We start from the raw sequence: 14,675 nt of genomic DNA, 5'->3' as shown, positions 1-14,675 counted from the left end.
TTGGTGTTACTGCATTGGTAATCTTTTTCCAGTGTAATAATAGGTATTCTGGCACCTCAGATGTGGTGAAGGTATATTAGCTAGTACTGGGAGCCATCTAATTCAAGTAAAGGAGACTGTACCAGTAATTGTTCTCATGATTTTATTTAACTTAATATCCATCTTACCAATATGCCAGCTAACCAACCATACAGGTGCACAGTACTCAGCAACTCAGCAACAGAATAGGCCAAGGCTAATAACGATGTTTTAACATATCACAAATTGTAACGTACACTCAGCAATGATATAAAATAACTAGCAACATCTATCGTAAGTTTGCTTTGTTTTAATGTTGCTATTATCTTATTCTTTTCATTGATTTCTTCAGCTATGCTCTAATATTCCAGCCACAGTTCTTCAAGAATTTTGGATAGGTTTCATCTGCTGTACCAGTGGCTTATCTTATTTTGACCTATGGAATTACCCGACCAACCTCCTTCTCTTAAATGATGCTGAGAATTGTGTTCTCTGAGTAGCGCATGTCTTATTTAAAAATGATTTCTCTTTGATTTTCCTTGAATTTAGTCGTGTCAACAAGCCTAGTAGCAATATTATTTGGATCAACGATTAGTTTATTTTTGTGCTTCTCAGCAGACAGTCTGTTAAGATTCAGGTTTCATTTCCTCCTTTAAATTTTATTAAAAGAGTAAGTTTAAAGTTTATTAAAACAAGGCCTTTAAATTTTTTAAATAAAGATTTTCACTTTTTTTGTTTCTCTTTATAAATTTTCACTTTTTTTGTTTCTCTTTATAAGTTCTCACTTTTTTTGTTACTCTTGTTATATGAAAGTGTCTAATGCTCTGTTTTTAGTCAGTCTTCATCCATCCTTCAAAGACCTAACTTGTACTTGTTATATAATTAATTAATACAATAATGTTATATGTAAGAATTACAAGTTCAAGGATTATAATAAAAATAATTTATTTGATAAACGAAATAAATACTTTTATTTATTTGAATCAACCAGAAAATAATAAAATATTTAGAATAATTAAACCTAACCATGGTACTGAACCAAGGTGCCAAATTATTTGACATAGTTTGGTCTCGGTTGTTTCAACAAGGCCAGGCCCTTTTTCTTGAGTTTTGGAAATTGATTGTTTCAACTGCTTCCTTCCACTTTTCCCTTCATCATGATCAACTGCATTCAACAATGGTCTTAACCGGTCGATATTGATTGTGAGGGAAGCTATAGATGGAGTTTGGTAATTAACTCCAAATGATTTTTGGTAAGATAATTCCTTTTATTTTGGAAATTGTTGGCAAACTCATCCACTTAAAAAATTTCTGAAATAATTTAAATTCATTATGAGATTATTTTTAATTATTTATTTTAACATTATGAAGATTTGTTATTCTGTTTAAAAATATTTTATTTTTATTTTTTGGTTCATTTTATTTTGAATTCTGAAACATCTTTGTTTTCTTTTAACCAATAGCAAAGATAATTTATAGTAAAACTAAAAGGCTGTTTTTTTGCTTAAATTTTTTGCAGTTTGTAAAAATGTTTTTGCAAACTCTACAGATGCAAATCTTCAATCGACTATATTAAATTTTAAAAGTTTGGAATATCTTTTTTCTCTTAATATAAATTCCCGATCCTGTTGTTAAAGTATTGATATGCAATTTTAATAAACACCCTTTATATTATAAAAATACCAAACAACAAATACAATATTCAATCTATGTTTTGGTAAAATTTATCGAAACATAGCACTTTGTATTATTTTTCTCATCTTCAGATTGGTATTATTACAAAACACATAAACATGTTTTTTATTTTCCTAATACGTACAACTTGTTAAACAACTCCCCCACGGCCCAATGAGAAGAAGATGATATATGTATGAAATATAAATGAGGTATCTTGTACATACTCAGGCCGACCATTCCTGAGATGTGGGGTTAGTTGAACTCCAACCACCAAAGTACACAGTATAACCAACGACTAGAATTCAGATCTGTATAAAAGCTACCAACTTTCACTAGGATTTGGACCTCAGACCTTCGAATTCAAAAATAAGCTGTTAAATAACTCAACTGGATGACAAGTTAACCACTAGACCAGCCCGGTGGGCACACGTAAATATATTGAAAACTATCAAATTTACATTTTATAGCAACCAGCCAAATATAGATTTTCATTAATTATAATTTACTACTACTATGGTAGGTAATGGAGTGATTAAAACTATAGAAATATGTAATTACAATTCAGTCAATTTTAAGTATTTCCAAAAACCCTTCTTTTTTGAAATCAATGCTCCCAAAATATTTCATTTTTTCAGCTTTGACAATTCTTTTTTAAATTTATTAATATAAACATTTTTATAAACTTTTCTAAATTTTTTTATTTCTAAATATAAGAAGAAAACATGGTAACTGGGAACAGATTAATAGTTTGTCCAGGACCCTTTATGATAGTAACATGTGTCAATACAAGGTTTACTATTTTTTAAAAGTACTTTAAAAGAACCTGAAAAAGTTAGTTAATTGAAGAATAATGTCGTTTTAATGTTCCAACCTGAATTTAAATATTCATGCTCTAAGATGTTTTAAATAATTTTTATATTTACTTTTGAATAAAAGATAACAAATAAAATTTGCTTCAAACTTTGTTTAAAAAAATTGCGTACGCTTTAATTATTTTTGTTTTTTTTCCTAATAAGATTTTGACAGAACGAAACGATCAAGGCAGTATTTCACTTTGAAGTTGTAATGCAGAAACTGTTTTAGACAAAAATTGTCACAAATTATAAATATATATATTTTAAACATTTATCCTATAGTAATTTTCAGAATGCAAAGCAAGCAAGAAATTGTCCGCTTTGGTGGCAATGTGACCGATCGGTGTCAAAAGTAGTGAACGTATTAAAGAATAAAAGTATTAATAAAATGTAGAAAAAATTGGTATTTTTAAAAAATGATTAATTAATTATCAGTTATAAGATATAAGTTAAAATTTTTATCAACAGAAAAAATTAAAAGAGTAATAATATTATTTGCAATAAATGATGAGATTAGACAAAATAAATAATAGCCAAAATTATTAATCTGTTAAGTGGAAACAAGAAGTGATGAAGCCAGATTCAATTGAATTATAAATTATGAATTGAATTTTTTTCATTTCGGTGATATATGATATTAAAGTAGATAATTGTTAATTGAATAATATATTTAATAATTGAATACATATAATATAAAAATAGTTGGACTGATATTTACAAACAAGTTTTATTCAAGTAAAATTTACCATGCAAATGTTATACTATATGCCGTTTTACAGTAATTTGTGATAAACCCTATTTTAATTACTTTTAAAAATAATTATCCTTTTTATTATTAAAACGTATTCGAATAAATAGAAATACTAATTTTTTCATAATCCTTTGTTGTAATTTTTATTGTTATTATTTTAAAATACTTTAATTGATACGTTAATTTTAAAATAATAATTTCAAATCCTTAACAACCGACTTGATAATTCAAAGAATTCTGGTCTCCACCATTTATCTGTAAACAATTTTTAATTAATATAAATTAACATATGATGTATTATATTATTGGTTTAGTATTTCTAGACACTCAGGAGTATATTGTCTTCACACCAATTCTTCATTTACCAAAGAAATAGGTAAAGGTATCGAAGGATCATTTGGTAGAAAGAATGGACGTTTGCTAAGCAATGCCCCAAAAGTTTCTAAGGAAGTAATAAAAACCGATTATGAAATCGATACAGCTGCTAAAGGTAAAGTCTTAGAAAGTTTTTCCAAATTAAATTCTTGTCATTTTTTATGTTTTAATCAGTTTGTGAAATGGGCAGCAGATGTAAGGATATCTTAATTTACGGTGACAGTAAGGCGTTCCTAGGAGCAATCGCTTTCCTTCTGAACCAAAATAAATATTGTGTTGTAGGAGCCTTTGCAGTTCCATGGCAGAACGGCAAGGTGCAGATGGCGATGAAAAAGCAAATGCGCTTGACAAAAAGGAAGTATCTCTTTATATTTTTGGTCATTAACTGTTTTTGGCAACTGAGGCAGAAATACCAGTTCATATATGGGTCTACGGTAAGCATATAAGTAAACGGCACAAATATATATCAACCTCGAATGAATGAAATTGATAACTTACAAACATATAACCACTTGAAATTCTCTGATCCAGTTCATTACAGCTTGCTTGATAAATTACAAGGGTCATTCAATTATTAAATGGACAAATAACTGTAGAAAAAAAATGATTCACTCATTAACAATGAAAATAACGTTACTTTTCAACATAGTCACCAGCTTCGTTTAGGCACTTGTCTTGTATTTCTGTGAGCTTTCTTATACCAGTAGTAAAAAATTGTTCAATCTTGGTGTATGAGGCAATATTATATTGTACCTGCTCGTTTTTGCTGAACACGGTACCATTTAAAGAAAAGCAAAACAAAAAAATCTTATGATGTGACATCAAGATGCAAGATGAAAGTGGCAGTACTTCCCATCCCAACATTTTTTAATAGCTTCCCGTATCTTACGAGCAGTATGAAGGCATGCATTCACAGGAAAAAGGTGCTTTATGAGAGTGAAACAGAATGCTTCTTCCTTCTTGCTAGCTTCTCTTTATTTTCTATTGTATCACAACAGACTCGAAAAACATGTCGGTTAATGAATATTTAATAGTAAAAATAGCTTTTTTTCTTTAACAGCCTCGTTGGACCACTTTAGTCATTGTTAACCTTTTGGATTTTTAAGTTTTCTTGATTTCAAATCCTTTTTCATCCTATTAGATCTTGATTTGTTTATCTTTGGCTGAAATTTTACGTTTTTATCCTTCAATTTTTTCAGTTTCTTTTTTTCTCTATTAAATTCTCTAGTGTCACATCCAGTTCTTTCACGTCTTCTTTCACTTTCCCGATTCAAGCGAGTGGTGTTTGCTGTTTCCATAGTTTTTTTCTATTATCTGTCTAGTCAATCTATCTTCTGGTTTTCTCATCAAACGTCCGAAAAAGGGAATCCTTTTCTTTTTCATCGTGTCAATTACCGATTCTATCTCTGTATAAACCACCACATGCGATAGGATTCGCCACATTCCCTCTTTTTGATATTTTTTATTTACGCAAGAAAATAGTTTTTATGTTTGTTTTCTTGTGTGTTTTTTTTCACTCTTGTTTTTTGGCAGAGATTCACCCGCTCCCAAACGGTAGTCTTGATCGGTTGGATTCTGTACGTGGCTGAATCTTTAGAGAGAATTAAAGATATGTTTTTGAAGGCCGCAGCCGGAATATATGAATTTGAGAAATAATTAACAGAAAAAATTAATAAAGAGAAAGAATTTTCGTCACATTTTATTAAATTAATCGATAAAAATTATTTAAGACTTTACAAAGTAATGAATTTATAATATTTTCAGATAAAATGGTGATGGATCCAGTCAAATAAAGATCCATGAATGATCTTATGAAATATTCAAAAGAGATTAAGATTCAAATCATATTAATTATCGAAGATCACGTAAACGAAATTTGTACTTTTTTATTATGACTTTTAATAATATTTATCAGTATCAGATTTACAAAGAACATAAAAATTAATTCTGTTCATATTATAGTTTCTTCTTTTAATTTTTATTATTTTTATCTTATTATTATTTTTTAAACAATGTTCTTAATGACTACAAAAACATTAATTAACATTATTAAACATTTATAAAAATTAATTGTTGCTAATTCGTTAAATGTGAAAACCTACCTTATAAAATACAAAGAATTTTCCATAAATGACTTTCAATTGGCTGTTAAATATGAACATATAGACTTAGCACTAGGCTTAGCTTAGTAGATGCACTTTAGCTATTATCTATAATCTTGTTATACATTTATCTACATCAATCAGTTCAGTATAATGCCTACCGCATACCATTACTCTACCAGTAATGGTCAGTAAACATTGAGATTGTATCATATATATAGTTGTAATCAAATGAACGTGTCATCTTTTTGAAAATATCAACTTGAATAGGAGAACAATGAAAAGTGTACGCCAAAAAATTGAAAAGGTGTTAATACCTGGGTTGATTCACATAACCTCTTGTTACATCACTTCAACAATATGTCGCCGATTCACAACTAATTAATAACACAATTTAATCACATTAATTTATCCTTTATTACACTGTAATGTTAAATGCATAGTTCGTCTGTTAGTCATGGTTAATGTGTGTCCTGTTCATGTCTGTGTGTTATATGAATAAAGAATAACTTAAAAAGCTACAATAATACAGTTAGACATAATACATAAATAACATACACAGTACCGTATCTTAAAAACAAACAAGTTACAATTAATTATATATGTAAATTAAGAGTAGAAATATAATGTAGTAAGTTCATTTAATGGTACATAACTTATACAGAGTGAGCAACATAAAACCAAACCCATAATGAAACCACTACTCAACACTATGAAAGACTCTCACACAGCTAGTGCAACTAGTAAATGTATGTTACTACTGATTGTTGCTGCAGTTCGTCAGGTGGTTACGTGTCAGTGCAGTATACGTTTTGTTGCAGTGTAATTGTGTAAAATGCCTTATTCAATCTAGGAGAGGATAGCTATAGTTGAGGCCTATATTCGTTCTGGATCGTTTGAAGAATCACGTCAAGTATGCGTCGAAAAATTCCCGAAGCCTGTATCCATGCGATTTAGTTAAAAAATTGCGTTCAACAGGTTCGGTTTCAAATGCAAAACGAAATAGGCAACCTTCTGCTAGGACTCCATAATCGATTGTCGATATTGAAAAGAAAAATACTGAGTGTCCAAAAAAAATCACTACGCAAATTTTCCCAACAATTTGGTGGTAAATACAAATCTTGTAAAATTCTTCACGAATTAAAATTGAAACCACACCGCGTTACAACTGTGCAACCTCAATGACAAACCGAAACGACTTGATTATTGTAACTGACTTTTCAAAAACATTGTTGGTGGACAGATAGAGTTGTATGCTTGCGATTTTTTCCTTTAATAATACTTAAAGAAGAGAGTTTATGCATCTAATCCCCACAATATTGATGAACTGAAGGTGAACATTCAACAAGAAATCAACGTAATTGACAGCAACGTGTTTTGCGTCTGACGAATCTCAATATGATCAGTCGAGCACAAAAGTGCATCGATGACCAGTGTGGTCATTTTGAACCCCTTTTGTAAGAATGAGGTAAATAAATGCAACATTTAAATTACGTTTTATGGTTTTTTTTATTTAATTTATCCGTATCATTCATAAAATTCAATTCCAACATAACCTACCGATTCTGCAACAGTTACGTTATGGGATCGGTTTTATGCTGCTCATTCTGTATAATCATAATGTTGCATAACAAGATAACAAATAATCACAATATGCATACTGCCACAATATCATAATAGGAATAAATGCCTAAACCCATGTTTAGACTGAATTGTGATCACTCTCGATTCACAAATAGTGTATATAATTATATGACGATTCATAAATCTCATAATATAAAAATTGTAATTACGTTCAATTATACAATAAATCATAAATTTCATAATATATAAATCGGTTTACAACCCATATTTATTTATAAGAAATTACATAACTTAATGAACGGTCTGATTATCTTAATTAGCATGTACGTATCATCGCATACATCTACGATTTCTTTTATAATGTTCGTGGAGCCTTATGAGTTAAGATGTATCCATCGGCCAGGACAATCATGATGTCAATGGGGGATTACGTGTACATTATCTAGAATAAGCTAAACCTCTAGATTAATTGTATCTAGCGTCGCATACATCAAGGATTTCTTTGATAATGTTGTGAAGCATTATGGGTCAAGATGTATCCACTGGCCAGAGCAATAGTGATGACAATGGGAAATTACACCAAAAATCCCATAGATCTAGGATTTATTTGATAATGTTCGTGAAGCCTATGCGTTAAGATGTTTTACCTTTATATCGTAACTAATATAAATAAAGCACGGGAATATAACCCTCAAGCAAATGATTAACAAACCATTTTAGTGCCTCAATGCAACGAAAAGTAGCTTAAATAGCCTAATGTCTATGTAGCCAGTAATGTTTGTTTGTATATGCTCTATGTATATATGTATGTTTGTACGTATGTCGAATAATAGTTTGTATATTTTATAATAGTATGGGAGCAATATGAAAGTGAAAGAAAATACAATTACATTAATATAAGTATGCATCTTAAAATATACATTAATACAATATTTAAGAAAATATCAATCGACAAACATATGATGAGAGTACAAAACAAATGAAATTACATGATAATACAGAACCATAAATAATAAATCAAATAAAATATTGGTTACAGATATTATTACGACCTTGATGTTATTACTCATTAAGATATATTATTTTAATTCAATCCTTTGCAATTCGTAGTAGATATAGTTTATGTATAGGTATTTTTGGTAGACCTTTAGCAGTATTTACATCAGCCACCCTCAGTAGATTGTCAGAACCAGGATAAACTGGGTGACAATGCCGTGCTTCCATCGCATGGCAGTGAAATCTTTGTTGGTGATCAAAACTAAATCCCCAACAACATTACATGAGGGAAAATTACATTTATTTCGTCGCTGCAAATATTGCAGATAGTCTTTAGACCAACGCTTCCAAATAGACCGAATAAGTTTTTGTAGTTGCCAGCGTCCTAAACGATCGACTTCAATTTTCTGATATTTGGGCTCAGGCAAGGAAGTAAGTGGAGACCAAATGAGAAAATGTCCTGGAGATAGAGGCTCTTCTGGATCTTTACGGTCTGTAGAAACAGAAAATACGGGACGGGAGTTAAGGTAAGCCTCAATCTGTGTTAAAATTGTATATAATTCCTCAAACTTAAGAATCGTTTAATCGGCAGTCGGGCCTACCTAAAATATGGTAATTTCACAAATTACATAGGTATAATTTCCCTTGCACGGTCGGCAGACTGGTCTAGCCGCGAGACTTAACCCACCATGAACCTAGTCAAAGGTGTAGCAGTGCTAGCGTCGACAGTCGGGCCTAACTGAAATATTGTAATCCTACAACTTACATATAAGTAATTTCACTTGTCTAGTCGGCCGACTGGTGTAGCCACGAGATTTATCTCACCAGATACCTATCCAAAGGTGTAGCAGTACAAGCGGCGACAGTCGGCCCTACTACAGTATTATAAGTTCAGAAGTTTTACCTACAGAACTACAATTTTTTTAGGGTGTGAAAATGCCAAGCCTGACCGAGATTCGAACTCGGGACCTCCGGATGAAAGGCTGAGACGCTACTTGATGCGCCATGGAGGCCGATAATGTCGCTGTTCTTTCCTGGAATTTAAATTGAGCTTACAATAAAATCTCTCTCATAATTATAAATTTGAGCATCTTCATTGACTTTTATTATTTTATTATTTGTTTATTAATTCGCTAAATGAATAAAAACGTAATATTTAAAATAATCGAGAAATTTTATTAAAGTAGTAAGATAGTTATTTAATATTTAAATAAATCGCCCTTTAATACCTCTGTAATCAAAGATGCTACATACTCCCCACTCCGGTGCTTCATCTCTGTATTTATTTTACTTAAAAATTTAAACCCTGATCGTAACTTTTTTTTAATCTGTTACCAGAATTTATAGGAAGAGGTAAATAAGTCCTCGATCAAAGTTTCATATTCATATTTTTTAAACGGTTGAAAACCGTATGAAAATAATTTTTACAAAATTTTTCTATCACGAAATTATAAAAAAAGTGTATGGAATCGCCATTAAAAAGAAAGTTAGGAAAATAATTCTGAAAATACCGAGTGGCGCACGAAATGATCCAAAATTTTGTTTTATTAAAAAAATATTTATATGAATCGCAATACAAAAAAGTAAAATACAATGAGTTTACTATGTATATGGAGATTATGTCCTGCTTATCACGTGTTCAATATGACCACCATCACGTTTAGCAATTTCTTTAACACAAACTTCTATGTTTTTAATAACTCGACAACACATCTTCTCGGTTATCTCGTTGCACGTCTCAATGATAAGCACTCGCAGTTCCAGCTCTCTACGAGGATGTTTAGGGAAAATCTTTACCTTCAAAAATTACCAATGAAAATCATACGGATTCTAATCAGGACTTTTCGAGGACCAGTTCTTTCCAGGCGCAAAACGATTAGAAAATCGGTTTGAAATGACATTTGCGTTAAACGTTTCGTGCAGAAAGTAGCTGTATGCGGTCTGGCTCCATCCTGTATGTACCACTCGTTTTCTAATCAAAAACCCTTTTTTAAGAAGCTGAGGAATAAAATTATAACGCAGCATATTTAGATAACGTTCACTGTTCACTTCCAAAAAAGAATAGTCCTATTACCGCATGACTTGAGATTCTTGGAGTCTGATGCGACTTTTCATGAAGCACGTGTGGATGGGGCTTTCATCAGACTCCAAGAATTTCAAGTCATGGGGTAATAGGGCCATTCGTTTTTGGACAGTGAACATTGAACGTTATCTAAACATGCTGGGTTATAATTTTTTTTCTCAGCTTCTGGCAAAAGGGTTTCCATTAGAAAACGAGTGGTACATACAGGATGGAGCCAAGCCCAAAAACGCACATTTTGTTCATTAACAACCTCGTCAAGGTGCCTCACCTGAAATCGAGTTCACCGAAAAAATTTTCGAATGGCCTGACAAGAAGCAATACGGCTAATCCAGTCGCGTTCGTTTACCTGCCGTACGACCATCAGTTTGTAAGGATGAAAGACGTGTAAAATTCTCCTTACAGTCCGATCAGATATTTGTAACGCAGCAGCGTGTTTTAAGAACCGAGCGACTGGAGATTGTGTAACTGCGTCTCACTGTTTCAATATTTTCATGTATTCGAACGCTTTTTGGTCTACCTGGTGATTTCTTCTTCAAAGCTGTGCCGGTAGCTCTAAAATTGGACACCAGCTACTGAATTTTCTTCTTATCGGGTACTGCGGCGTGTCGACCTAGCCGAAAGTGTGAACGAAATAATCGCTGCATGTTGACAAAAGAATCACCATTTGCGATAGTAACCGCTCCGTGCCGTGATTGTAATTGAAATGACAAGACATCCGCTACAAAATGACGTGCTGACACTATACACTGTACTATTAGCGCTCCACCAGCAGCGGTGGGAAATCGGGGAATTATTTCAGTCGGATTCTGTATTTTAATACGAACTACCTTCCAGTGGCAGTTCGTAGCTAAAATTACTGAGGGTGCTGCTACAGAAAATATTTTTCTGGGCCTTTTCAAGGCCACGGTTAAATCTGATGTAAAATAAAAGAACTGAAAAAAAGCTATTCTAATTGTCGAACCTAATTCGACACTATCACATTCAAGAATATGGTACACGGTTTTTAAGCGCTTAGGCATAAAAAACCGTTAAAATATCAAAACAGGTAACATTTTTTTTGTACTATTAGACAATAACATAATAGAATGACCGCTTAAAACGGTGCTTGATTTAAATTTCTATGTACACAGCAACAAATACATAATTAGTTTTTACTAATTACCTTCTCTTTTATCCTTCCAGGATGTTTTTGGGCTGATTTAGCGATCAAAGAGCACTTGCTTTCCGCCATCTTCTGATCGCTACTGAAAAAAACAACTAAACTGCTTTCATATTCCTTCCACCGACTGAACTGGAAAAGAGAACGATCAAGAAACGTTCCATACACACGCGGAGTAAAAAAAACTACCTTTCACCAGCACTCCAAGGTCGTCACTGCGGGAGCGACACTGCTCTCTCTCCGTCGCAGCCTTGCGTACAGCTTCCTATGTGCGCATGCGCAAAACAGCCAAATACCACGCTGCTGGAACTATTAAGCTCACAGTTCCGTGAAAAGATGTTTGTATCTTTTTCATAAACTGGGGGATGACTATTGATATTAAGTTTAAGGATTATATATTGTACAAGTATAAAGAAAGAATTAAAGAAAAAAGGACGTATTATATTAAATGTTATCCATAATATCAAGTGGAAATAGGAGGTGCTGCAGTTTCACAGTGTCTATACGCGAGCCGCCACTGCTACCTTCCGTCCTAAAGACTGCAAATACAATATCTAATTCTCTGTATATTTGGACTTAAATAATTAGCATTGTAAAAAATAAATAAAGAAAATAAAAAAAGCTGACAACACTTTTTATACTTTCATGGCATTGGTTATTCTGACATTTAAATCGACAAATCGATATTTCTTCTGTCAATCACCCGCAAAATCACGTCCTATGAAATGTTTTTTATATGTGTATGTTTACTATGTTAAATGGAAGAGACTAAAAGCAATTCCCCTAAAAACGTTACCTAAGATTAGAGATAAGATATTTTTTGTATTAAAATGTCTAAAAATTAAAAAAGCTTATTTTTCACCAGATTTCTTTCAGTTATAAAAATATAATCTATAATGTTACAGAGTACGGATATTAAGTTAAAATTCTTTTTAAAAAATGAAATTTAAAGATATATACAATGTTAATAGATAATCAGAAATTGTTAATGGAATATAAATCGTACTTTATATAAGTTACAAACCTTGTTTATTTTGAGATCCCTCTCAAATTTGATGCAACTGAAAGCTCAGTGTGGGTCAGGTCCTCTCCATCCTGGAGTCTTCGCTCAGAGGTGAGCCTGGCTCACTTTTACGTGGAATCTTTGCTCGGGTGTGAGCCAGGCGCAGTAAAAATTACTGAAGATAAATTGATGAAAACTTGTATACACGTTCATATGGTGTAAGTGCTAAGAAAGAATTTTTTTAAATTCCGAGTTTAAAGGGTTGAAATGAAGTAACAATGAAATATACTATTTTCTTTTCTTTTTTTTAATTTCTGGGAAACAAATGTCGATACCAACTTGATTTTTTGTGTGTGAAGTCTTTATAGATTTTTCAAAATTCAACCTTGAGGAGTGAAGAATAGTAAAACATTTTGTTCAATGGCTGAACATTTTTCCCATTTCCAAATATACTAAACGAGATATTAACTCTATTTGGGAGTGAAAATACTCTTCAGATAATTAAAAACCATTTTCGTTTTTTTTTGTATTTCAATTTAATAAGGAATGCGATGATGTACGGCGTGGCGGATCAACCAACTTAGCCACAGCCACTACCACTGTTACTGTATGGCGACGTCACTGGCAGAAACTGCCTCGGGTTACTTACATTAAAAATTTTAATAAAATTTTTGTGTTTTTCGGATAACGTTGAAAACCGAACAAAATACATTTTTACCCGTACGAAGGACGAGTAAAAATGCAAACTATGTATTTGAATATTTTTGTATTGAGATATTCAGCAAAACTAAAAGAAGAATAATTTACAATAAAATAATAAAATACTTTTCATTAATTGAAATTTTTTATTTGATCGAATAAGCGTAATTTTGTTACATTTGATTAACAATAATAATTTTTTCGTATGTCCTTTGTTTTTTGTTCTATTAAATGTGTTGAGGTTCTTACACAGTAAACTAATAATTTTCGTAAACCTGTTTAAGAAACACCTTTTCTCATTTGATTTCATAATAAAAATTATAATATTAAAACAATTAAATATAAGAATTCAATATTTAAAAAAGAATATAATACAATTGTAAAACTACCATCGAAACATAACTACAACGTTTCACGTATATATATATATAGCCAGTAAATTAACACTATTTTTTAAATTTTATTATCTATACCTTTTGGGTGCGGGTCGGGTCCTCTTCCTCCTGCGGTCTTCGGTCGCGTCCTCTTCGTCCTCCGGTCGGGGTCCTCTTCCTCCTGCGGTCTTCGGTCGGATGCGGGGCGGGTCCTCTTCGTCTTGCGGTCTTCGGTCGCGTCCTCTTCGTCCTCCGGTCGGGGTCCTCTTCCTCCTGCGGTCTTCGGTCGGATGCGGGGCGGGTCCTCTTCGTCTTGCGGTCTTCGGTCGCGTCCTCTTCGTCCTCCGGTCGGGGTCCTCTTCCTCCTGCGGTCTTCGGTCGGATGCGGGGCGGGTCCTCTTCGTCTTGCGGTCTTCGGTCGCGTCCTCTTCGTCCTCCGGTCGGGGTCCTCTTCCTCCTGCGGTCTTCGGTCGGATGCGGGGCGGGTCCTCTTCGTCTTGCGGTCTTCGGTCGCGTCCTCTTCGTCCTCCGGTCGGGGTCCTCTTCCTCCTGCGGTCTTCGGTCGGATGCGGGGCGGGTCCTCTTCGTCTTGCGGTCTTCGTTCGGGTCCTGTTCGTTCTGCGGTCTTCGGTCGGGTGCGGGACGGGTCCTCTTCGTCCTGCGGTCTTCGGTCGGGTACGGGAAGGGTCCTCTTCCTCCTGCGTTCTTCGGTCGGGTGCGGTCCGGGTCCTCTTCGTCCTGCAGTTTTCGGTCTTCGGTCGGGGCGGATCCTCTTCCTTCTGCGATCTTCGGTCGGGTCCTCTTCGTCCAGCGGTCTTCGGTCGGATGCGGGGCGGGTCCTTTTCGTCCTGCGGTCTTTGGTCGGGTACGGGACGGGTCCTCTTCTTCCTGCGGTCTTCGGTCGGGTGTGGTACGGGTCCTCTTCGTCCTGCGATCTTCGGTCTTCGGTGGGTGAGGGCGGGTCCTCTTCGACCTGCGGTGTTCGGTCGGGTGCGAGGCG

General features: G+C 33.7%; 1 protein-coding gene across 4 annotated transcripts in view; it reads left to right on the top strand.

The window, feature by feature from the left end:
• The window catches only part of LOC142328872 (phospholipase A1 member A-like), a 43,733-nt gene extending 37,988 nt beyond the window's left edge, over window positions 1-5,745 (top strand). For all 4 annotated transcript variants that reach the window (XM_075373002.1, XM_075373003.1, XM_075373000.1 and 1 more), the window contains 2 exons: window positions 3,615-3,790; window positions 5,440-5,745. In XM_075373002.1, coding sequence (XP_075229117.1) covers window positions 3,615-3,790; window positions 5,440-5,468 — 205 coding nt within the window. In that variant the 3' untranslated portion in view covers window positions 5,469-5,745. The remainder of the gene's footprint in view (window positions 1-3,614; window positions 3,791-5,439) is intronic.
• Window positions 5,746-14,675: the final 8,930 nt, after the last annotated feature.

Source organism: Lycorma delicatula, chromosome 8 (genome assembly GCF_047948215.1).
Source record: "Lycorma delicatula isolate Av1 chromosome 8, ASM4794821v1, whole genome shotgun sequence".
NCBI lineage: Eukaryota > Metazoa > Arthropoda > Insecta > Hemiptera > Fulgoridae > Lycorma > Lycorma delicatula.
The sequence above is the reverse complement of the archived record's forward strand: the minus strand, read 5'-3'. Positions and strand labels throughout refer to the sequence as shown.